Source organism: Chaetodon trifascialis, chromosome 16 (genome assembly GCF_039877785.1).
Source record: "Chaetodon trifascialis isolate fChaTrf1 chromosome 16, fChaTrf1.hap1, whole genome shotgun sequence".
Lineage (NCBI taxonomy): Eukaryota > Metazoa > Chordata > Actinopteri > Chaetodontiformes > Chaetodontidae > Chaetodon > Chaetodon trifascialis.
Genome location: NC_092071.1, coordinates 22,481,019 through 22,507,039, shown reverse-complemented (window position 1 = coordinate 22,507,039; position 26,021 = coordinate 22,481,019). Strand labels below are relative to the sequence as shown.

The window sequence follows — 26,021 nt, the reverse complement described above, 5'->3', positions numbered from 1 at the left end:
GTCTCATTCCTTTCTCCTGAATCACCTACTGCACCTTTAATCATGGCCAAGTATCTTGTTTCAAATGCAGACAGACAGACGTGGCTGCCTCAGTCAAGAGACACTGGACTGGAGCTGTTGTGAGCCATTAAATGTCAGGAGACCACTGACAGAAAGAGAAAGGTAAGGCTGTGTGAAAAATAACAGAATGTTGCACTGCTGCTCTGTGTTGTGGTGCTGAGTAGAAAACTCCTGTAAATTAGCATTCTAATGAATCTTCTCATTTGCGTTTCTCTCCCTCTGTGAGTGTTTCATAAAACAGTGCTGCTCAGACCTTCAATTTCAGACACAGTTTCCACTGCTGGAGTGGTCAGTCTGCAGCTATTTGAATGAGTCACCGTTCTTTGCTTCCTTTTTTCAGAAGCCACAAAATGCAATTTTTTCTTGCGCAACTTTTGTTCCATTTGACCAACAGCAACCATTGTGACCCTTCAGTGAAATAAGGACAGGCAAGCAAATAAGAATGTTTAGTGCCTAAAAAAGGGCCACAAATCTTTACAATTTAAGCACAGTAAATGCTATTAACAAAGAATGCAACAGTAGAATTGCAACCTCCTTCCAAAAAGATGATGTCCTGATGTTTATTTACTATCTTCCTCAAACTTTCAAAAAGTTACGCAGGAGGAGGAAAGAAATCGCTGGCACAGAGAGATGAAAGACAGACAGAGGGCAGCAAGAGGTACATGAAATGACACTACTTGTCACTTCACTGATCTCAACTGACACGCTGAAGTACGACATCAAAATTCCTTTTGTTTTTTGTTTTTTTTTTGAACATCACATCAAAACAGATGAAAGTACAAACACCTTACTACTACCTATACTGTAATTACATAAACAGAATATTAATATTGGTCACTTGGTATTTGTTGTGAAGTGTACGTCGCCCGGATTGGCGTCACCGGGGCCCCGCCTTGGAGCCAGGCCTGGGGTTGGGGCTCGCAGGCGAGCGCCTGGTGGCCGGGTCACAGCCCGAAGGAGCGACGCGGACCCGCCTTCCTGTAGGCCCACCACCCTCAGGAAGGATCAGAAGGGGCCGGTGCTATGTGATATGGGTAGCAGTCGTGGGCCCCGACGACCCAAACCCTGGACAACAACTCTGGCTATGGGGACATGGAATGTCACCTCACTGTGGGGGAAAGAGCCTGAGCTAGTGCGGGAGGTTGAGCGGTACCGGCTAGAGATAGTCGGGCTCACCTCCACGCACAGTCTGGGCTCTGGAACCCAACTCCTTGAGAAAGGCTGGACTCTCTTCTACTCTGGAGTTGCCCGCGGTGAAAGGCGGCGAGCTGGTGTGGGCTTGCTTATAGCCCCCCAGCTCAGCCGCCATGTGTTGGAGTTCTCCCCGCTGAGCGAGAGGGTCGCTTCCCTGCGCCTTTGGGTTGGGGATAGGTCTCTCACTGCTGTTTCGGCCTACGGGCCGAACAGTAGCGTAGAGTACCCGGCCTTCTTGGAGTCCCTGGGAGGGGTACTGGAAAGTGCTCCAACCGGGGACCCATTGCTCTGCTGGGGGACTTCAATGCTCATGTGGGCAGCGACAGTGACACCTGGAGGGGTGTGATTGGGAGTAACGGCCACCCCGATCTGAACCTGAGTGGTGTTCTGTTATTGGATTTCTGTGCTAGTCACAGTTTGTCCATAACGAACACCATGTTCAAGCATAAGGGTGTCCATCAGTGCACGTGGCACCAGGACACCCTAGGCCGGAGGTCAATGATCGACTTTGTAGTCGTATCATCTGACCTTTGGCGGTATGTCTTGGACACTTGGGTAAAGAGAGGGGCTGAGCTGTCAACTGATCACCACCTGGTGGTGAGTTGGATTCGCTGGCAGGGGAAGAAGCGGGACAGACCCAAACGTACCGTGAGGGTCTGTTGGGAACGTCTGGCGGAACCCGCTGTCAGGGAAGTTTTCAACTCCCACCTCCGGGAGAGCTTCAACCAGATCCCGAGGGAGGTTGGAGACATTGAGTCTGAATGGACCATGTTCTCCACTTCCATTGTTGATGCAGCCGTCTGTAGCTGTGGCCGTAAAGTCGGCAGTGCCTGTCGTGGCGGCAACCCCCGAACCCGGTGGTGGACATTGGAAGTAAGGGATGCCGTCAAGCTGAAGAAGGAGTCCTATCGGGCCTGCTTGGCTCATAGGACTCGTGAGGCAGCTGATGGGTACCGGCAGGCCAAGCATGCGGCAGCTCGGGCGGTTGTAGAAGCAAAAACTCGGGTCTGGGAGGAGTTCGGGGAGGCCATGGAGGAGGACTACCGGTTGGCCTCGAGGAATTTCTGGCAAACCGTTCGGCACCTCAGGAGGGGGAAGCAGCTTTCTGTCAACACTGTTTACAGTGGAGGTGGGGAGTTGTTGACCTCGACTGGGGATATTGTCAGGCGGTGGAAGGAATACTTTGAGGATCTCCTCAATCCCTCTGTCATGTCTTCCGTAGAGGAAGCAGAGACTGGGGACTTGGAGGTCGATTCATTCATCACCGAGGCTGAAGTCACTGAGGCAGTTCGCAAGCTCCTCGGTGGCAAAGCACCGGGGGTGGATGAGATCCGCCCTGAGTACCTCAAGTCTCTGGATGTTGTAGGACTGTCTTGGTTGACACGCCTCTGCAGCATCGCGTGGCAGACGGGGACAGTGCCTCTGGACTGGCAGACTGGGGTGGTGGTCCCACTTTTTAAAAAGGGGGACCGGAGGGTGTGTTCCAGCTATCGGGGGATCACACTCCTCAGCCTCCCTGGGAAAGTCTATTCCAGGGTACTGGAGGGGAGAATCCGGCCAATAGTCGAACCTCGGATTCAGGAGGAACAATGCAGTTTTCGCCCTGGCTGTGGAACACTGGACCAGCTCTATACCCTCCACAGGGTGCTTGAGGGTTCATGGGAGTTTGCCCAACCAGTCCACATGTGCTTTGTGGACTTGGAGAAGGCATTCGACCGTGTCCCTCGTGTCATTCTGTGGGAGGTGCTCCGGGAGTATGGGGTTGGAGGCCCTCTATTGAGGGCTGTACAGTCCCTGTACAACCAGAGCAGGAGCTTGGTCCACATTGCCGGCAATAAGTCGGACCTGTTCCCGGTGCATGTTGGACTCCGGCAGGGCTGCCCTTTGTCACCGGTTCTGTTCATCATTTTTATGGACAGAATTTCTAGGCGCAGCCAGGGGCCGGAGGGGGTTCGGTTCGGGGGCCGGCAGATTTCGTCTCTGCTTTTCGCAGATGATGTTGTCTTGTTGGCTCCCTTGAGCCAGGACCTTCAGCATGCGCTGGGGCGGTTCGCAGCCGAGTGTGAAGCAGCTGGGATGAGAGTCAGCACCTCCAAGTCCGAGGCCATGGTTCTCGACCGGAAAAAGGTGGCTTGCTCCCTTCAGGTTGGGGGAGAGTTCCTGCCTCAAGTGGAGGAGTTTAAGTATCTTGGGATCCTGTTCACGAGTGAGGGAAGGATGGAACGTGAGATTGACAGGCGGATCGGTGCAGCAGCTGCAGTAATGCGGTCGCTGTACCGGTCTGTCATGGTGAAGAAGCTGAGCTGAGCCGAAAGGCGAAGCTCTCGATTTACCGGTCAATCTACGTTCCTACCCTCACCTATGGTCATGAACTTTGGGTCATGACCGAAAGAACGAGATCCCGGATACAAGCGGCTGAAATGAGTTTCCTCCACAGGGTGGCGGGGCGCTCCCTTAGAGATAGGGTGAGGAGCTCTGTCACCCGGGAGGAGCTCAGAGTAGAGTCGCTGCTCCTCCGCATCGAGAGGAGTCAGCTGAGGTGGCTCGGGCATCTCTATCGGATGCCCCCTGGACGCCTCCCTAGGGAGGTGTTCCAGGCATGTCCCACCGGGAGGAGGCCCCGGGGAAGACCCAGGATACGCTGGGGTGACTATGTCACTCGGCTGGCCTGGGAACGCCTCAGGATCCCCCCGGAAGATCTGGAGGAAGTGTCCAGGGAGAGGGAAGTCTGGGCGTCCCTGCTCAGACTGCTCCCCCCGCAACCTGGCCCCGGATAAGCGGAAGAGAATGGATGGTATTTGTTGTCATATACGTGCATAATCACACATTGTGTAGCTGTAGTAGTGCGTATATTGTTGCACTAAATTAGGATCAGGACATTATAATTTTCAGTTTCTGTTGCTCAGCAAAGTCTTTTATTTTGGAGGTTACTGATTAATTAGCATTGTCAGTGAGGTGTCATTCAAAAGGTAAGAGTGCAGCAGCCATTTTGAGACCAACATATCAACTTTCCTTGCATTACCATAGTGTTTTGAACTAAATATTTTAATAGGTTAGATTGTCTGGACCTTTGCTAATGGAAGCAGTTTTTGTCAGAGGGTTATTGATCGGTGGATTACTATGAGACTTTATCCGCAAGTTGCCTCAATTTTCTAATCGTTTGCTGTTGGTGATGATTGTTCATATTCTTTGTATACTCTCCTGCTAGCATTTTCTCATGTGGGTAAATACATTTAGAATATGTACACTTTAATGAGGAGTGTTTAAACCAGGAGTGTTTCATTTTATTGACTGTGCTGATTATGTTGCACTTCTGGAGTTTTCTTTTAACAGACATTCAGAATTACTCACCAAAACACTGTGATCCTTGCGGTCAAATGTGCCTTTCCTTCCTCATAAAACATTTGCAAAGCCAGTTCTTAAAAGTTTGAACCCAACATGACTTACCAGGGATGTAACGATCAGAGATGGGGGCAAGTCGCATACATGTCCCAAGTAAGTCACAAGTCTTACCACTCAAGTCTCAAGTAAGTCCCAAGTCGTCTGCAAGGAGGATCAAGCAAGTCAAGTCCAAGCATAGCTTTAGTCAAGCAAGTCAAGTCAAGTCACAAGTCAAGTCGTTATCAAATTAATTACTTTTTCAAATGTCTTTATTTCACCAATCCTATTTTTCAGAGTCAATATCTCTTTTTTTAAAGTAAGCTGATAAGTTAATGAATCAGCTCAACATGAATGACTTTCAAACAGCTTTTTATTACTTAAAAAAAAAGATGAAACAACCACATTACTGTAGTATATGGAAAAAAATAACACCGTAACTGAAACTTGAGGTAGAATGTACTGTACTGTGTGTGTGTGTGTGTGTGTGTGTGTGTGTGTGTGTGTGTGTGTGTGTGTGTGAGAGAGAGAGAGAGGGTGTGTGTGTTTGTGTGTGTGTGTGTGTGTGTGTGTGTGTGGGAGAGAGAGAGAGAGAGAGAGAGAGAGTGAGTGAGTAGCGAAGTGTAGTGTTGCTTGTGATGAACTGGGAGATCTGCAGCTGACTAGAGTCTGTTATAGTTGCTTTTGAGCGAAGGTATTCTTCATACCTAAACACTGGGACAGAGGGAGAAAAAGATACATTTTAAACTCATGTATTCATTGCACAGCTTGTCATTACTGCCTACAAAGTAGTCAAAACATCTGAGAATAAAGTTTTGATTCTGTACAGCCTCATTCTAGGCAGGCATGTATAGATATTTTGCATGTAAATGGCAAGTGCATGGCAGCTAACAGTAGGAACTTTTGAGTTCTGCACTTAACAGCATGACACAAATATAACAGTAGAGTTTCTACAATATATACATTTATGGATGAATAGAAATACATTTATTTAACCCATGAATGAATAAATAACAAAATTAACATGTTTGTTAAAACAATTAGTGTACCAACTTCACCGTTATATTGCGATATGCTGTTATAAGTTCAGAACTGCTGAAAATTCCTATACCTATTCGGTTCATGAATGAGAGAGAGAGAGAGAGAGAGAGAGAGAGAGAGAGAGAGAGAGAGAGAGAGAGAGAAGAGAGAGATCGGCGTGGTTACAGCTGACAGTAATCGGGATTGAATTAAAAATTGCTCGAAATTTGTCCTCTTCTTTCCACGGTTACCGTCTCATGTTCGAACGTCAACACTGGGATGTGTCTGTTTGTCTGTCCACCTTATGATTTGAGCGGGGATTTAGCTTATATTTTATATTTTTTTTACAAATTGTGTCCTGGGAGAGAGTGTCTTCTTCACGGGACAGATGATGAAAAAAGACAACAACTCTGGGAAAAATGGGAGGGGGGACAACACTAATATCCATAAAGGCAAATATGCTAACGTAGTCAGTTCTGGTGTGAGAGCTAGCTACCGGTTCTAGCGCCACTTGACTAGCAGCTAACGTTAGTTGCCACCAGATTTGCAATTTTAGCCATTTCGGTCTCTCTCTTTTTTAAACTGAAGTACGGAATCGTCGATAGCAAAATGTTATCAAGCCACTGGCCTAGTACTCTCTTGTCAGCAGCCAAATAGCGAAAAAAAAACAATAGTTAAGACGTTAACTTAATCCATCTAGCAAGTTTCACAGCATGTTAACGTTACTCACCTTACTTTGTATATTGTCCTGAGATGTCTAATAAAATTCGACGTGGTGCTCGCAGTATCCATGACTTTAACATTGCAGATTTTGCAGACAGTTCCTCTTTTTTGTTGTGTTGTTGTATAATCTTTGAAAGCAAACTGTACGATTTTCGGGACGAGTTTGGTGCCTTCCATCTCTCTGCCATGCTCTCTGTCCAATCTGATCACTCTGCTCACTCTGCTCTGATCACCTGTCTGCAGCAGGTGCGTCGCTTGTCGCTTTGTAGAGAGGGGTTGCCAGGTTTGCTGATATGCTACAGGTCAAGAGCACTCACGCACAATAAAGCAATGTTCATCATCTAATAATTTATTTGTTGATTTTTAAAAAAAAAATAATTAACAAGAATTTAATGACTTGGCAAGTCACATGACTCAAGTCTAAGTCAAGTCACAGGTCAGGAGAGGCAAGTCAAAGTCAAGTCAAGTCTTAAGTTCATGTTGATCAAGTAAGTCACAAGTCACAAATATGGCAACTCGAGTCCGACTCGAGTTAAGTCATCCACTCGAGTCCCCCCATCTCTGGTAACGATATTGGTAATATTGCAATATCGCGATAATAAACATGACTATGGTATTACCGCGGACTATAACGATATGAAAAGATAGGGCTCTAGGCAAAAAACTGGAGCAAATTAACGAGAACAACATAAAAACTACAAAGACCATGATCCTTTGTGCTTGCCTGTGATCCTTTGCACTCCTGTCTGCAGCTTGTGCCACGCAGAGACCGAATTGAGCAGTGAGACATATGAGAACATGGAGACAGAGGAGGAAATTGAAACTGCGGATGCTCCCGCAACGTTGAGGTCGGACGTGTGGAAACATTTCGGTTTCTCCGTATCAAAGAATGACAAAGGAGAGAAGGTAACGGAGAAACACAGGACAATGTGCAAATACTGCCATGCCGCCCTGACATACATATCAGGCAATAGGTCAAATATGACAAGCCACATTAAATCATCACCCCGAAATTTTAAAAGAATCTGCAAAGAAAAAAACACAGCCAGGCTGAAAGACTCGCCATGGATCATTTACGGCCACACTTCAGCCTCACAAGGTCTATCGCTGAATACATAGCGAAGGACCTATGGCCGTTTTCTAGTGTGGACAACAATGGCAATAGGAAATTGGTACAGACTTTGGAACCGAGGTATAAAATCCCATCACGGCCATACTTCAGTCAAACAGTGTTGCCAGCTCTCTATGATGAGACAAAAACTAAAGTTACACAGTCTCAAGCAAGCAGAGTCCGTCTCACTCACCACAGATGGGTGGACTTCACCAGCGACTCAGAAATTTATTACCATTACAGCACATGTTATGACAAGTGAACGGGAAATTGAAAGTTTTGTTCTGCAGACACGGGCTCTTTTTGAAACACACACTGGATGTAACATTGGTGAGGTGTTAAAATTTTCTTGACTTATTTTGCACCTTAAAAATATGCTGTATATTATTTCAGAGATTATTATTTGTTTAATTGAGGCATGAGGTGCATTCCTGTGGGGATTTTTTTCCCTTTGTTACTTGAAAGTTTAAGACACTGGAAGCTTCTGTTTAAGTTGTTCTTTATTTAATAAATGGAATTTTTCCCATGTCTTCATTTTTTTAATACTTGAATAATGGAATAAGTATTATACTGTGGAGCTTTCTACATTATTATCGTTGACATGCCTTACAATACCGCAATAAATATTGTACCGTGGGCTTGTTACTAAAGTATTGAAATATCATGAGATTTTGATCATTACTGTCACCTATTGATCAGTGGAATAGTATTAAATTTAAAGTTCCTTTAAACAAGCGTAACATTAATGAGAGTAAGATACAGATAACCAGGACATCTGTATACGTGAAAACATTTATTACTACAAGAGCTAACAAAGAGTGACTCAGCAATGACACAATGAACCCTTACTAAACATAAAACGATGAGACAGTGAACAAATAAATGAAGATAAAAGTATGCAGCATATAAATGAATCAAATAAAACTAGCAGTGGCCGTCAAAGGAGCAGTTGGTGAAGTGGAGAAAAATTTAGAGTCATGTTTGGTTATGAAAGCCAGTTCTAATCATACATTCACCGTTAGCACAGAGAAAGGTGCAGCTTGCATGACTCAGATTTTAACAGCTGAGTTGGTTTGGCTGCGTCAGAAGCAGTGATGTGCAGGTGAAGATTCAGTGGTTGAAGTTGATATTAGAGACACTTCAGCTATTCAAAACTCTGCAGTTCAGCTATTTACCAGAAACAAGAGGAGAGAGCACATTAGTCCAGTTTTAGCTGCTCTGCACTGGCTTCCTATAACATTCAGGATTGATTTTAAGGTCCTCCTTCTTGTATACAAAAACCTTAATGGACAAGGACCAAGCTAAATTGCTAAATCCTATGTTCGGAATTTGCTCTGAAGAACACTGTGATCATCTGCTGCTGGTCTGCTGGAGGTTTCCAACAACAGGCAAAAGAAAATCAGGGATGCAGCCTTTGTCTGTTATGCCCCAAAGCTCTGGAACACACTACCTACAGATTTCAGGGAAGCAGCTCACTTAATATTTTTAAGAGAAAGCCAAAAACTTATCTCTTCACTTCAGCCTTTAACAAGCTGTGACTTCCTGATACAGGTCTGAAACCTTTGTGCTTTGCCTCGCACTCGAGTTTTATTCTTCATCTTATTTTACATTCATTTTTCATTCCTGTTTGTATGAAAGGTGCTATACAAATAAAGTTTATTGTTATTATTAGAGTGGAGACAGGGATTGTTCATACCGGTAAACAAAGTAATCCCCTTTGCCTGTTCTGTGACATTTTTTATACAAAAAGAGTAGCAAGGACATTCAAAAAGTCTCTGTCCAATCCAGGACAGCTTGTCCCTGAGGAGGCGGTTTCCAGGGTTCATTTTCCCCGTTTGGGTATCAACCCACAGAAATGCTACCAGCATCCCATTTGAGTTTCCTTTTAGGACAATTTCTTTAAATAACTGTAACTCATTTCTAAACATCCACAGTGAATAAAGATGTGTGGTTCGTTTAAATTTTATCAAAGGAAGGAGTCTGAGAGTGGCTGTTTAGTTGTGTGTTTCAGACACACATTTAATGTTTCAGACCCATTTTTGTTTCTATTTCAGTAATGTTGGGTTAATCATTTTAATTCCATGTAGAGAACTTCCATTGTTCTTTTTGAGAAATTCTTAGAGGTTTAAAACACTTTGGCTGTTTGGAGCCAGACTCAGCAGGGTCCCAGTGTCCTGCTGTCAGGGAGCTTTGTGTCACTTCAACCAGGGCCACTAACAGTCAGTTGCTAATCAGTTTTGTCTTTTGTCTCCTCCAGGAGAGCTTTGATCTTACATGTAAATACCAATCTATGTATTGATGTATGGTCAGAGCTGGACCAAATGCTCTTTTAAAGATATAAGACAAGAACTAGCAGCCTTGGCCTCTGGATGGGGTTTTTAACATAAAACGATCTCTGAGTTCTGTTGGAGAATAACATTCAGATACCTCTCGTCCAGTGTACAACGGAATGCAGGTTTACACCCCTTACACATCACAAAACCGTATTTTATACTTTGTGCAAGGTGTGCATGCTTTATATTTAAATATTTCTACATCTCTTAATTCCTACTCTTGTTTTCAATCTTAAGAATTCATTCTGTTTTTTACTCTTTTTACTCTCTCTTGTCTTCCATTTTGCTGATAGTAATTTACCCTCCCTAATCACCTGACATGTCTGCACTCTCAGCACTACAGTAATCTCAGCTTCCATCCACAAGTAGAAGGGGCTGACCCTGCTGATTCTCTGGTGATGCAGGAGGATGAGCTGGTTAAAGATCTTGGCAATGGACTGGTATTGATAGATAGAGGTGACCCCCCCCGCCACACACACTCCTAACACAATCTTCCCGATCTTCCCTGAGCTTAATTAATGGTGGAAGCCAACAAGCACTACAAACAGAACACATACAGTACTGTCTGCTTCACAGTGGCTTCTTCATTCCTAATCAGTGTGTGAGTCAGTCTGACAATTTTACTACTTCATTGACCTCACTCATGACAACAGTCTGACTTAAATACAAATATAGTGAAAAGGGTGCAAGCAAAATTACTTGACATCTGACTGCCATTTCCAGATAGCCTGTCCTCTTCACCCCTATAGCAAAGCAGTGCTGTTACCAGGCAACACAACAGATCACAAATCTACTCAGCAGGCTGCCCTGTAGTGGGAGGAAAGTTTTATTCTTGTTGCAGGGGACATGGTTTCTACCCTGGCCTGGCTCTAACAAGAATTATTACCATAATATTGTTAATGTGTAATTCACAGACAGACAGATTAATAGATTATTATATCTTCATATATATGAGAAATCAGTAGATGAATCTGGTATGTGCTCTTGCCAATAATATCAATTTATACCCAATTTATTTCCATAATTCATAATTCATCTGAATCATTCCAAGAAGCTGTCAGCCTATCCTCAAGGGGAGAAATACAATGACCTTACAGCACAGACGCATTCGGTCAAGTGAGGCAAAAATAAACATGCTGTAGATGCCAGGGATCAGTGGTGTTTTGATATGTTCCTCTGTTGGTGGAAAGACACATTTAGTCGTGCAATCTGTTAATGCTTCACTTGCTGTTTCTGTTCCAGATTGCAGAGGCTGTAAAAGTGAATTTGTAGGTTATAACATGTTGTATGGAATCTGTCTCTATTTGTTTAGTTATTTGTTTGCTGACACTGGAATAGCCTTGGGGTCAAATGAAATGCTTTTTTAGTGTGTAACTGAACAATTTGGGATGCAACTATTTTCCTTCTCAAAAAAGGCATTATTAAACCCATCCAGTAGTAAGTGCTGTCACAGTTCTGTCTGGTTTTTGTTGTTTTCTGGGTTGTTGTTGTCTGTACAGTGTTTCTCTTCTGTGCCACCTCCCTGTCTGCTTTCCCTTCCACTCTTTCTCCCCACACCTGCCCTCCATCAGCCTCATTAACCCTGGTCCCAGTGTTTCCCCTGCCAATCAGCTCTCTCCCTGTTCTCCTGTTTCATTCACCTCCAGCTCCTCTTCGCATCTCTCTACCTGCATCTCATTCCTTCATTAGTTTAGTTTGTACAATAGATCAAGTTTTCAGTTCAGTCTTTGTTGAGTCATCTGCTCAGGGCGCATGCTTCTGTTCAGTTCCTGGCCTGGTTGATGCCTCTCCTGCTCCTGGTCCCCAGTCAGCGGTGAAGCTGACACCTGCTCCTAGTTCCCGGTTGGTGGTTGGCCGACACCTGCTCCTGAGCTGCAGCTGTCACTGGTGTCTTTGCTGCAGCGACCCTCAGTTTCTGTGCTACAACAGTCTCCTGTGGCTGTTTTTCATCAGCTTTCTGTTTTCCTGGCTTCATTGGCTTCCCTGACAGTCTCCCAGCCTCCAGTCCTGCAGCCATTCCGCTGGCTGCTAGCCGTGCTGCCCTGTTGCCACCCTCCAGTTGCTGGTCCCAGTCCTGATCTCCAGCCATGTCTTTGGCTTCCAGAGGCGTCCCACCTACATCACTGACCTTCAGAGGGGTTGCACTTTAATTGCTGGAATCCAGCCCTCCCTTCTGAAGCTCCCTGGCAACTTGCCCCTGAGGTGTGATGCAAGATGTTCAGTGTGCTGAATCCTGACTTCAAAAACTTGTTCTTCGAACATCCATACCACACAGAGGAAGTCCATCAAGCGAAGACACTGTAGTTGTCGGAGAGCACTGATGTTTCAGCACGCTGTGGGTGGTACATTGGTCCCACACTCCTACCCCTGGCCATCTCCATTCCATACCTCTATATCACTCTGTACAGAAAACCTCTGAACAGCATGCACGTGCACTTAATGAAACCAGTATCCAAAGTTGTATTATTGATAGTATTATTATGAATCCAAAAAGGTTACAATGCAGAACTAAGACACGACACACCCTGTCTTATTGTAACATATTTATCATTATATCATTCAACTTATATCATATAATTAGAATTGTATACTACTCTATTCTACTAACTACAACATTTATACATGTACAGTATGCATATATGGTGCACGCACTGACTTTGCTAGCAGTGGTTCAAGTCCAGTGTTTTTTGCATTCCATATCAACATTATCTGCACATTCATGTAATGTTTCCAGCATGCCACAATGTCCACCTATTCATTGATGAGCTAAAAAATCTCATCATGTCCTTCAAATGAATAAATGAATGACTAAAATATCTGCATTGAAAGTATGATTACAATTTAAGCCACTTGGCTGGAGGGACAATCTCTATTTTGAGATAATGGTTTTGAGATAACAGCAGGTTTTCAATGGAGGTCACACCAATGATTGCATACCTCTGTGAAAAGGTTAAGATCAGCATGCCACTTCCTAGCAACTTGACGTCTAAACCCAAACTGATATTTTTAAACAGTAAATTCAGAAAGAGTAGAGAAAGTGATTCAAGCACCATCAATGGAAATAAAATGCGCTGTTCACACTCGGAGGGACTTACTGACAGTCAACTATTTGCAATTTCCAAAGAGTGCAGCACAAAAGAGAAAAGGTTCAGAGAGTGGAGTCAGGCAACTGTGCAGACAATGAGCCTCATGTACACCTCATGTAATTTGAAATCTTCTTTGTGGCTTCTGACTAAAATACCTCCATAATGCCACTAAACATGACACTCACTGTCAAGCTTTTAGTGTAGAACGAAAAAAAACAACAACTAGTGTGCATACTGTACATGCCTGTTAACCATTCACCCATGAGTACATCAGAGACAACAAAGACTTCTTGTTCCACCCTGAGTTCACTGATTCCGCCTGTTTCCTGAGTTGTTGGTGAATCGATGTTATTGACGGGTCAAAAAGCGACTCATCAGGATTCAAAGGGATGGAAGCTACTTGCTGAAAGCTTAAACAGTGGTTGATAAGGACTCTAGTGGTGCAAAGGCAATTTATAAACTGCCCTTATGCTGATCTGACGATCAGATGGAATGTACAAGGGGTGCAATGGTACATGTAATTGTCTCGAACCATTCAGTAAATAGTCTATTTACTGTATGTCTACTACTCACACACGAAAGAGAAATTCTAGAGTGAAAGTTTACCCAGAAAGTTTGGGAAGTGCACCACTGCATCAGCTCTGGCACACTAGTAGGCTTATCCTGGTTAGCCACGTTAGTCAAGCTCATGTAGTGTTGCTGCCTCCAAATGACAAACACAAAGGAGAGACCACAGCTGGATACCGTGATAAAAGGTTCAGCTTATGAAAAATAATACACTTTAGTGTGGCTGTGATAACATGCAGGTAAAGGGATACCCACAGACTCACAGAACTGGAGTTACATCCACTAACTACTATTTTCCTCACTGTAACACCATTCTGGTAACATGAAGATGAGGAAGGTAACATTATGAACAATGCATGCCACCGTTTCCATTGTTAGCTGCAAGAACCAACATAAAAGTCTTCATCTAGTCCTATCATCTGAGAAAGTGAAGACTCAGGGGATTAACTCGATGGAAAAGTTCCCACAACACTCTTGGGTTATATGTGTGTGCTAATAATTTTTCTTCAGACTGCTTTGAGGGCCATTACAAAGCAGGATTAGCTTCAAAACTGAAGCTCAAGGACAGATCAATACCAACATTTTATTTTAATGAAATTCATTTCATTCCCATTTTCATTTCTAACACACACACACACACACACACACACACACACACACACACACACACACACACACACACACACACACACACACACACACACACACACACACACACACACACACTCACAAAAACAATGCTGTTGTTCACACTATGCTGTTCTTCTTACTCCCTCCAGAAGCCAGGAAAACCTGCACCTGCAGTTAAGTTGGCAGCTGCATTGGACCAATACCTCATTAAAAAAGCTCCAACTGTTATTGAACAAAGAAGCCCATATCATGGGCTATAACCAACACCACCCCCAGCAAGTAAGATGGCACAGAAAGTTACCGCTTCTACAATTGAAAAATGGGAAATAGACTGGCTTGGCATTGAGGAGGTCAACAAGGCGACTCTCGCATGCTGGGCTCAACCCCAGAACATGGCCAGACAGGTTAAAAGCTAATCATGATTTACTGAAACAAACCTCTAAAAAAGAATTCAGCTCAGGGTCACCAAAGAAGCAAGCATCATTAATTTGCTTATGATAAGTAACATTAACATTAGAGAAATGTCTTTGGTTTGGCACTTCAGCTTACAGTGTCAGCAAGTTGGCAGTAAAGTAAGCTAACATTAAAATTCTAATCACAAAGTCGCTATATACTGCCAAATGAGTTAACACAATGGTGATTGAGCCTATGGCATACTGATGAAAGTATTGCAATTAGTGCTGTCAGGCGATTAAAAAAATTAATCTAATTAATTACAGGATTTGTAATTAATTAATCTAATTAATCGCATTTTAATCTCATATCTGCTAAAGGTCCCCAAATAAAGAATTTGAATTCTAGTACATTACAAAATTGTAGTGTAGACTAATCAATTGAACACACCAAGAAGAGAAGATTTGATATCCACATTTTTATTGGTGAAGTGTGCTTCATAAATGAAATTCAAAAGAAAAAAGGTCAAGCACATCAGCAAACCAATTAGGCCAGGTGCATTATTCAAAAATGCAATAAAAATACAGTTAAATAAAATAAATAAAAATCAGAAATAAAATAAGGCTAAGTCTCAAATAGGCACATAAGCAGACTCTCAATCAAAATGAATACTAAAGCTGACTCAATACAGCAATTCAAAATGAATAATAGTATAAAATGCCTCTAAATAAGGCAACATCAATAGCAAGATGCCAACAGGCATTTCTTTTAAAAGGGTATCTCCAGTCATAATCTATGTTTGTCTCAAAATCACTACACCTATTATCAGTTCATCTCATAGCATCCATACACCCAACCTCAGCTTGTGGAAGTTTAGATTCAATTTTGTTCAAAAATCAATCATTTACACCGAACATACAGCTGGTGAATTCTTTTCATCACTGTAGTTCTCGACGGTAGATGGAAATTAGAGTCAGATGACGCTACCTGAAACGCCTCTTTTAGGCCCTCGTCTTCCACGATTGAAATCGGCCTGCAATCAGCAGCAACCCACTTTGCGATTGAGTTTGTCAGTTTTTCTGTCGTGGCTTTGCTCATTCGTTTTCCTAACTCAGCAAGTGTGGGTTGGCGGAGTGAGCTCACGGTAGCACTAGCGGCACTAGCAGCAACTACATGTTTAGCGTTTAAATGATAATTCAGGCTGGAGCTGCTACGGTGATAGGAAAATTCTTTTTTACACAAGGTACAAATCACTGCGTTCTTGTTAATAGTCCCGTCTTTGTTCTTTTTATAAACAAACTTGCCGTTCAAAGGTCCAAGTAGGCTTGCCTCGCTCTCCGGTGTCGCATCCATGTCTGTTGTCACCCTGCTTTTGACTAGTAGCGCAGGTAGGATGCAACCTGCCACTGCAGCCTACAGGTCACTCAAAGGGCCAAATTTAAAATGCTTGCGCATTGACTTGCCACTCATGATTAATTGCGTTAATTTTTTTAGCGCGTTAATTCCCAGCATAATTAATTAATCTAATTAACGCATTAAACTGTCAGCCCTAATTGCAATATCTATATATCTGCAGTAATACAAAGCAGATGCCAGCTTCGACATTCCCAGACATAATGATAATCATTATCACACCAAAAATGTCCATCTGCTGGTATTTCTAAAACTGAATCACTAAAGACAGAAAATGACAGTAATTTTGGCTTTTTTGACAGTACTTCTAGGAACTAGTTTTTAATTTTGTTAAACACCTAAGGATGTGGCATGCAATGCATGCACAAGGGAAAAGTTTGTCTTCAGGGTTTTCTGGCAGAAAGGCTTTGACCCTATTCTAAACACATACAGATAATTGCACACTTCTTGGAGCAGCACAAGTATGCTTTTTAGTTACTCGTGCTAGCACAATATGGTGATTAGTGTATGCATTTTAATCTGGGCTCATTTACTATAAAACACAGCAACTCTATGACTATTTATTATTTTTAAAAAGTGCCCCAAAAGCTTTGTAAACGCCTCAATTGTCAAGACAGTGAGGGCAAAAGTTGCCCCCAAAACATTTTTCAAATGTGCTGCGAGTGGAAGTACTAACCTACCAACTTTTCTTTATGAATTTAAATGTTATGATTTCTTTATCTGTGGAGTTAATGTCAATATCTGGTCTAAATGTCATGTCATTTCTGACATTAAACATATTATACATACACCTTTTTATGTGAAGCATATTTAATCGCCTGTAGCATCTGTCATTTAAACTACAGCCATCCCTCTGGAACTGGTTACATATAGCCCACACTTTCACAGAGTGATGTGTCCATTTTTCAAAATGATCTTTGGTGAGCATTAACAGAAACCAGCACAAAGAAGGCATCTTAACCAGGTATCAGCTGAGATTTCTTTTCTGTTGTCTGGGCAACTCACAGAATTGTATGCAAATAGCATACACAGATAAATAAATTTGCCATTAGCAGTTGTCATTATAGTCAGTGAAATCAGCAGTTGCTGATTTAACCAAAAGGGCGTCAGAATCCAGATGAGAGAGATGTTCTAAAAACAGCAACAACAGCAGAGTATCAACACACTCATGTAGGAGTGGTTTCTTCCTGTGTTTTTCACCCCTCTGTTTCCCTCTCATGCTGAACTATGGCACAGTACTCATCATGCCCCCGAAGCATTACATAACGTGGCTATGGAATGAAAACTGCATATCATTATGCCGTGCACATTCATTATGAAGAGCTGAATACTTAAGGTAGTAGAGCTGAATATAATATTCACAGTGTCACATGAGATCTGATGACATGAGCACTAAGAGAGCTCCTTAAAAGCTCAGTATGACTGCTGTATAATCTATTCATTATGAATCAAGGTACTTAAAGAGACCAGAATAAATGGGCATGTTATATAGACAAGCACTGTTTGTTTTGTTTACTATAGGTTATAGTGGCTCAGTTACTGGCACAGTAAGGTCAACATGGCAAATTCTCACTACGGTGCTTTACAAATGTCTTTTTTTACAGCACTTCTCCCATGACACCTTTATCACTGTGAGCCAGTGTTTCAAAGATAGGTGGACATCTAATCTTAGGCTTAGCATTGTGTGGGCTGAAGTTAAACCTTATATAAAGCATGTTAACAATGCTGTCCTTTACTCCTCCAAGTCCACTTCACACTACAGGATGCAATATGCTGGAATTACTTTTTGGAGATGCTGCTTAAAAAGTCTGATTTGGTTGACACAAATCAGAGCATCTAAGTAATGTTAGAGTTAAATTCATCTTTTCCTTTCTGAGCTTATTAAAGAAAAAAATGCTGTCATTGTTAAAAATGATGCCTGATCCTGTAAAGACTGAAAAAGTCTCACAATATCACATGGCCACATCATATTGACAAAGTACGTACTTACAAAGTGGTTGTCAGTCATATGTACTACATTACTGGATGAGATCAAGAGTGCCCAAACACTCAGGATGGGTCAAGATTTTTGAAATCTTGAAGAGATATTATATTGTAAAACATTGAATAGTTTATGCGACAATAATGTTGTCTTAAAAAATAGATTTTCCCTTGTTTTTAACCTGTATGGGTGTTGTGGGAAGTAGATCTCTCGTGTGTGTGAGTGAAGGGTATCTGTATGTTATCACAGCCACCATAAAAGTACATAATACAGGCAATGAGTTTTAATAGTCAGTGTAAGAGTGTCCAGATTAGTTGATATGGCGCCCGAATAGTAGCATACTAGCATATCACAAGTCATTTGAAAGCACTCTCACTGTGTGTGTGTGTGTGTGCGTGTGTGTGTGTGTGTGTGTGTGTGTGTGTGTGTGTGTGTGTGTGTGTGTGTGTGTGTGTGTGTGTGTGTGTGTGTGTGTGTGTGTGTGTGTGTGTGTGTGTACTGTTGTTGCTTGAAATGTCCATCCCTCCTCATCATTTTTGGTGTCTGTGAGGAGCTCTCATCAGTTAGCATGGTGGAAGACTGGTAAACTGTGCTCTGCCTCCCCCTCAATGCATGCTGGGATATGCTTTAGTCCCCTAGTTGAAAACAGCTCCCAAGATTCTCTTAAATCAGTTGCTTCAGACAGCATCACCTTGATCTGTGGCGAGCTAAAATAGTGTAGTCAGAAGTAAAGAGCCATAGAGCCATAAAGTCAATGTATTTTCTCATTAAAGTTAGTTACACAGCATCAGTGATAAATTTGCTGGTATCAGCTAACACTAGCCACCAGAAGCAACCAGACCAACTAAGTCTGGTGATACCAGACCAAGTAACACTGTGGCAGCAAAACGTTTTGCTAACTGCTTTTAATTTTAGCTAGCCACAGTCAGACAAGGCCAACAAAGAGCTCCTCATCAAGGAAGTCACTCATACTGAGTGTTTGTGCAGCTGTGGCACATTCACAAGAAAAGCTGTCTAATCTGCCTGTGTGTGTATTCAATCCCAATGTTGTCAATGTGAGTTAGTTTTCACAACAAGAAGAGTTTCTCAACATGAGTTATATCCAACAAGTAATGCTTTTTTAAGCTGATAAATAACTTCAAAAATTAAAAAATTATCCCAAGTATCGTTGTGCCCATTTGATTCACTGACTAACAGTTTCAGCTGCAGCTAAAATAACACATGTCTAAGCTTTATAAAGGTAGTGTTTATTGGCTGATGTATGACATTGTGGGTGCCGTGGCTAAGCTATGGACACAAACCTGCACACATGAGCAGACGTGACCTCTGCCATGTGATGACACAAACAGTGGGGCAGATCTTTTCTTTCTTTCCCCATCATACTGCACTCAGTGTGAATGAAGTGATCATCCAAATATTCCTTAGTAACCACAGATTCTATTTTTGAAAAAGAAAATCATGGCCTCCATCAACAACCTGCATCTAATATTACAACACTTTCTTCTACCAGGAGGCAACCACTCTGTATGAGGCACTCTAAGTGAAGGGCAGCACACTAAAGCCGGCTTGGTAATGGATTTCATGCAAAAGACAGCGTGAATATTTCACCATGGCTTTCAGGATATCAACTTCTGAACTGACCAAAGGGGTCTGTGCTCCTGCAACATACAGCATGTGTTCTACAACATGCAAGGAAGAGAGGACTGTATCCATCTTTAACACATCCAGCCAGGACTGCGGGCTAACTCTATTGCATGTAGACTTGCCTATACTTGGCTGCAAACCACTCAATGGAGATTTTCCGCATAAATGACAAATAGAGCTCTGTCAGTTTCACTTAGAACAGTCCATGCAAGAAGTCAGTGTGACCTTAGTGTGATGTAAATAGTAGGCACGTTGCTATAAAAGGAGTAACCTGTTCACTGTTGCTAACACAATGCAGACTGCATTGTTAGGTTGCATCATCACACAATATTTGCTTCAATTATGACCATTGCACATATTTTCAAAGATATTGCTTTTCTCAAAGTTAGTAAAGGGAGTCTACAGACACGAGTAGCTCTGTGAGATAAAACCATGCTCACAGTGACAACATTAGGCATAATGTAAACATTTGCACCTGTAATTAGCACTAAACACAAAGCACAAGTAAGGCTGGTGGGTGAGTCATTAGATTTGCAGGTATTTGGTCATAAACAAAATAAATAAAGAACTGGACAAATGACCTGATGATGGTGCTGTACCTCAACAACAATGCCTCGTGTTACTTGTTTTCTGTTGTAGTTACCTGTATCATGACATACATATCACATAAAACACTTACAGGAGGTACTAAACAACTAGCAAACAGCTTATAGCATAAATAGTAGCCTACTTAACTACCACACATAAAACAGTGAGATGTCTGTAAGGAACCATAATTATGTAAGAGAAAACATTTAAACAACATGTTCTACTGAACAAAAGTGACATGTTCTTTTTCATATTAGTTATGATTAGAGATGATGAGGTACAGTATCCTTGCACAAGAACATACTTTATGCCTTGATTGAAACATTGCTATGGTAGGAGGATTCCCCTCTCCAGTGTTGTGATGGCCATTTACAAAGTGAAGTGTGTGCAGTATCAGCCCAGGGATAAGAGGTCAGTGAAAAAAGCATTTATGTGCCATTTTCTCAAATAAAATACTGCAGTTCTACAGCTTGCATAAGGATTTGGGTACAACCTCGGCCAAGTGGACTCCACTCTGCTTTCAAAAGAGCTAGTGTGCTATGTGAGCAGAGGGCTGAAGCAAAGCCACAAGCCACGAGCTGGCTGACAGAAGTTCAACCCAACTTCTACTGCCATATCTCAACACACACGCAGCCGGGCTCTCTTTGCTGACTGGCATACAGACTGTAGTTTGAGGGAAGAAATGAATCATTCTCTCACGGACACACAGACTAAATATGACAACTCATTCTGTCAAGGAATAATAACCAACAATAAATATGCTGAAAGCATCCTATAGCAACATGGCAACAATTTAATCAACACTTAAAAGACTATCAGGGTGGTGAGGGAAGACAAAAACGTGTGCACATGCTAACATTCAGAAATAACAAACACATAAACAGAGCGTGTTCCACTGCATGCCTCATTCTGCCACAGTGCTCATTCTCTCTCTGTCTCAGTCCATGGCTCCTTCTCATCCACTTTCCAGTGAATCATTCATTCGTTTCTCTTACCTTAGTGGTGACAATGCAAAGACAATCCATGCTGGCCAGACAAAAAAGGAGCTCTCAACTTGTGCTCAAATTCATCACCACTAATACCACCACTGGAGGAAAAAAGCAGGAAGATGGAGAAAAAAGATACCAGTGTGAGGAGGCGAGGAGGAATGATAAAAACAGGTAGGGGTTGCTGAAGAAAAAGAGGGGGAGGAGAAGAGGAAGAGAACCCACACACACACATTCACACACGCTGGCGAGGGAGAGAAGCCACAGCGGACAGATGTTACTGCATGTGGGCCCCTTGTGAGGATTGGGATGCCTCCTCCACAACGCTGAAGGCAATCAGGATTCCTAACGCCATCTCAGAGCGGAGTGTGCGTCATCAGCCAAAACGCACACACACACACACACACACACACACACACACACAAACATACGCTAAGAACGCTTAGCAGCTGTGCTGGCCTCCTCCAACAACCCGAAATCATTCCTTAGCTTCTCTCTCTTTCATTCATCCTCTGCCTCTTGTTTTCAGTTCATCCTCTCCTCCTCTCTCTCCTCTCACTGGGCTGAGCGTTACAGGACGAGAAAGAGAGCAAGGGAAGAGAGTGAAGGACGCAAGCGTCAGCCAGCGGAATGAATTACATTCCCATGCTCTGTGTCTCGCTGGCTGTTAGCTGCTGTGGCAGACTGCTGGAACTTAACAATAACACACTGGCTTTAATTTCATCTGCAGAGCAGTGGCAGCACTGCCTTCCACTGACTATGTGACAGACTTTTTGCTGTGTGTGTGTGTGTGTGTGTGTGTGTGTGTGTGTGTGTGTGTGTGTGTGTGTGTGTGTGTGTGTGTGTGTGTGTGTGTGTCTGAGGTTTGACTAGTACGACATTTTAAGGATGTCAAATATGGGGACTGATATTTAAGGCAACTGTTGATATTGTTTGCCAAAAATAACAATTACAAATAAAAATTCAGCTTAAGGTTTTCCATAAACACGCAACAACTTGTAACACAGGAATTGTACCACAAATACTGAAAACAAACAAGTTCCATGTCATTTAAGCTGGCAAACCTTTTAGCAGATGTTTGATTTGAATAAAAAGCCAATACTGCCTGAGCTCTCTGCCTCTATGAATGACTCTTTTTAACATTGATGCAGAAACACACAAAGACAGCAATGCTGATGCCAACAGTAACGACAGAATGAAACAAAAACCACTGACTGTTAACTTCACAGCTACTTATGTTAAAATGACAGAGTGTTGTGGTGTTTCTTTTTATCTATTTCATTTTTGCTGATGAACCTTTCAACCAAACTTATAATGACTTAAATACAGATGCAAATGGTTTAAACAGCTGGTCGGACACATGTATAATGCATGTATATAATCTTTTAATAGCCGTACAAGCATGCTACAATATGATTTACTCTTCCAATAATTCGTTTTGGGGCAGTAGTGTAACACTAGAAAATGCAATCCAACCAAAACAATTTCACCACACTGCCAAGAAACACAGCGGCAAGCTCTGACTTTTTCACCCACAACCACATTTTGACATCACAAAATGACAAAGCCACAAGTCTGTCATGAGATGGTAAAATTTAACAGCAAAGCACCACATGGAAGTGTCAGAGGGTTCCAAAAGCCACTCTACCAACTCAATGGTATGATTTGATATAAGTGGAAGATACATTTGAGGATCAGTTGAGATATAGTGTACAAAAAGACCAACAACAAGGACAGCTAAGGTCAAACATTTGTACTGTTTGATCAGTTTTGTTGCTCCTACAGCACAACAATTTACATTGTTATTAGTCTTATTGGTCCACAGAGTACGGTGTCTAATCAGCCAGAGCAAAGCACCCATGTAGGTTGGCAGGGCCTTTAATCAAATAATGCAGTCTAAATGCACAGATACATTCACCACAGTCTGAAGGCACTAATGTCTGTCAGATTGTTTTCAAAACTGCATTAAATGCAGCTCGTTTGAGATCATCAACAGACACTTTACTCTATGTTTCATATGTAGGATGCATGTAATCATCCTGCAAGTACACTACAGCATGACTTAATTGCAGTGCTGAAGTGAGTAAGGAGATATATATATGTGGTCCTATATGTGTTTTGAGAAGCTCAAGCTTAGTGTATTCATGCTGCGTATTAAGAATCAATAACCTGCCATGCCAGCTAGTAAGATCGTAAGGTAAACTTAGCCTTCCCCCTCTTTAGATTATAAGCCTCTGAACCCCCACCTAAACTGCCCTGGTACCTGTTTGCTGGACCCATCCTGGTGAAGAGGTTTGTTGCAGAATTTGACCTTGATTATTGCTTTCATTTGTGGACGAAGCAGCACCCCTACACTCCCAATGTGTCGTTGTTCTTACTGAATACACTACACTGAGCAGCTCAGGCTCCCTCTGCCAGAGCAACAGGGCTAATCTTTTCAGGTGATGCGGCTCAGGCAGCTTCACCTTATTGCATTAGAGAGAAGGAGTGCTTTAAACTCCTTTGTTGGGACTGCCACTCATTTACACAGACTACGTCGGTGTGACAAACTTGGATTCTTCTATGTATGTGAACAAGAGTGCTGACAGTGCTAATAGCCCAGCAGACGGATTTACTCAAAAGCCTGCTATAGCCTTTGACCTTGACAGTGGCTTGTACCTGACCCCAGCACATTTTCTGATATGGTGACTAAACATCCTCAGATCTGCGCTTGAGTTACATTTACTTTCAGTGGAGTGAAACTAAATGAAAATGAAATAAGGGCTTCATGGATATTAATCAGTGATAACACTGTATTCATTTCAGGAGGCATGCAAGACAGGTGAAACATCTGCACTGGTCTGTTCTTTAAATACTATATTATTACACTTTCTTAAATAAAAATACTGAGTTTGTGCATTTATAACCCCCCAGTGCCTCATTTTTTAGAACTGGAGAAGACACAGACTGCACAGCTAGAAAAAGCATACACAGAAACTGCATTCTGAAAACAGACTCGGACTGATATTCCTCTGCACTCAATGCACGCAAGATTCCCAATATCAGCAAACCTAATTTGTACAGGAAATGTGTAATTTACATATTACATAAAGAAGCTCTGCAGTTCCTAATCACTTCATATTCTTGACTACCCCCAAGCTAACAAGAGCACAGCAAAAACCGTAAGACCAAACGTCACCAAAACTGGCACATGGTTTGCATATTCCACCTACTACGTAAGGACATGAATGACACTCATTAACCTCAATCAAAGAGACTTTGCTGATCTAAGGTTCAAGGAAGGAAATTCAAGGAAGTTTCAAGGAAATTTCAAAATGTCAATTTGTTTTGAAATTCTACATTCTTGGAACTGTCTCTTTAACTTCACATAAATGCTCATGAATCAAGATTGGCCCAACTTGGTGCATGTTTTGAACACCAAGTCCAAGTTTTGCTTTGCAGTCTTTTGCTATTCTCTCAATAGGGGGCACCATAAATTCTAAACTCTCATATCTTGTGACCGTCTTCATGGATTTGTATGAAATTTGATTTGCACCATTTAGGGTCATGACTCTGCTGATGTATAAAATCTAGTAATAATTGACTAATTGCAGGTCTCATTTCTCTAAAAACAGATTTCCTAACATCTTCTCTCCTCGTGGTTTCCTTGCATCTCTCTACGCATCCGCAGTGGGAGGGACAATGACACAAGGAAAACGTGGAATTCAAGGGATCTGAGAGTACCCTATATTTGTTGTTGGGATTGTGGCTACAAATCACTTCATGAGGAACCAAACGTTGGGAAAAAATGTGTTGCGCTGCTTTACATTGTAGTGATCTACCACACCATGAGTGACAATGAGACTAAAGACAAAAGATCAGATCACACAATGAAATGGATGCTGGTAGCAAAAACACAGTGAGTGACTTGATCTGACATACAAATCAATAAAAGGCTCCACAAATCAAATGTAAGACCAACACACACTGCATACACCCAGGAAGAACATACAGTATAACTGCTAGACGGAACTCACCACAGAGGTCTTGGTGCTGTTCTCTGCCTGTTCCATGCCACTGGGTTCTGAGCTGCTCTGCTCCCTCTGCTGGGAACAAAAAACAGGTGCATAAGTAACTTGTCACAAGCAAACAAGCTGTAACATACCGACCCGAAGGTCCCAAAGATACAATCAACTGATTCGGTCTTTAAGTTAATGAGTATTTATTAGCATTGTGGATAGGCCTAATATACATGTAGGTTGGTGCTGTGTATTAGAGGAATTTTGAGCTGGGACTGAGCAGTGGAATTAAAACAATATGGCATATGGTAAATAAATGTTGATAGTTAACCAACCAATAAAAATATATGAAGCATTTATGTTTAATGCTCAGTAACAACAGGAAGCAGTTGTCAGGGTTATCACGATGGAGTTACCATCAGCTGGCCAGTCTGTCAGCTGCTTTGGTAAGTCTTAGTCTAAGAATTAGAAGCTGAACTAGTGGACACACGATTGGTGCCCGTGGTATCCAAAAATAGGTCCCTGGCACACTAAGACGTACTACAAACCCTTAGTACACGCAGGCTTGCTTTATCCCTCTCTCTGTTTATGGCAGCAAGCCCTTCTGACTTAAAATATAAGCTTTTTGTTAATTAGCACCAGAAGAACATATAATATTTAGATGCAAACTGGGTCCAACTGCACCCTGAATGTGAAGTAACAACACTGACATCAGTCGTGGGTATACTGGATACTCTATTTGTTGTGCTGGCAGGCGTAACAATGTCCTCAAATGTATTCACCTCCGATCATGCACTCCCTCTCTGCTGCCCAGTTGAGGCACAGGAAGCCACTTGTGTATGACATTAGTAAAAAAAAATGAAATATTAAAATCAACTTTAGGATAGACCAGAAGTCTAAATGCATCGTTGAGGTG

At 42.4% G+C, this 26,021-nt stretch overlaps 1 protein-coding gene across 32 annotated transcripts in view; it reads right to left on the bottom strand.

Moving 5' to 3' along the window:
• The window catches only part of dlg2 (discs, large homolog 2 (Drosophila)), a 220,157-nt gene that overhangs the window by 139,368 nt on the left and 54,768 nt on the right, over positions 1 to 26,021 (bottom strand). For 25 of the 32 annotated variants that reach the window (XM_070982307.1, XM_070982281.1, XM_070982284.1 and 22 more), the window contains one exon: positions 25,124 to 25,192. In XM_070982307.1, coding sequence (XP_070838408.1) covers positions 25,124 to 25,192 — 69 coding nt within the window. Of the gene's footprint in view, positions 1 to 21,116; positions 21,679 to 23,370; positions 23,512 to 25,123; positions 25,193 to 26,021 lie in introns of those variants that run through there. The other 7 variants (XM_070982305.1, XM_070982310.1, XM_070982283.1 and 4 more) reach the window with 6 other exon arrangements.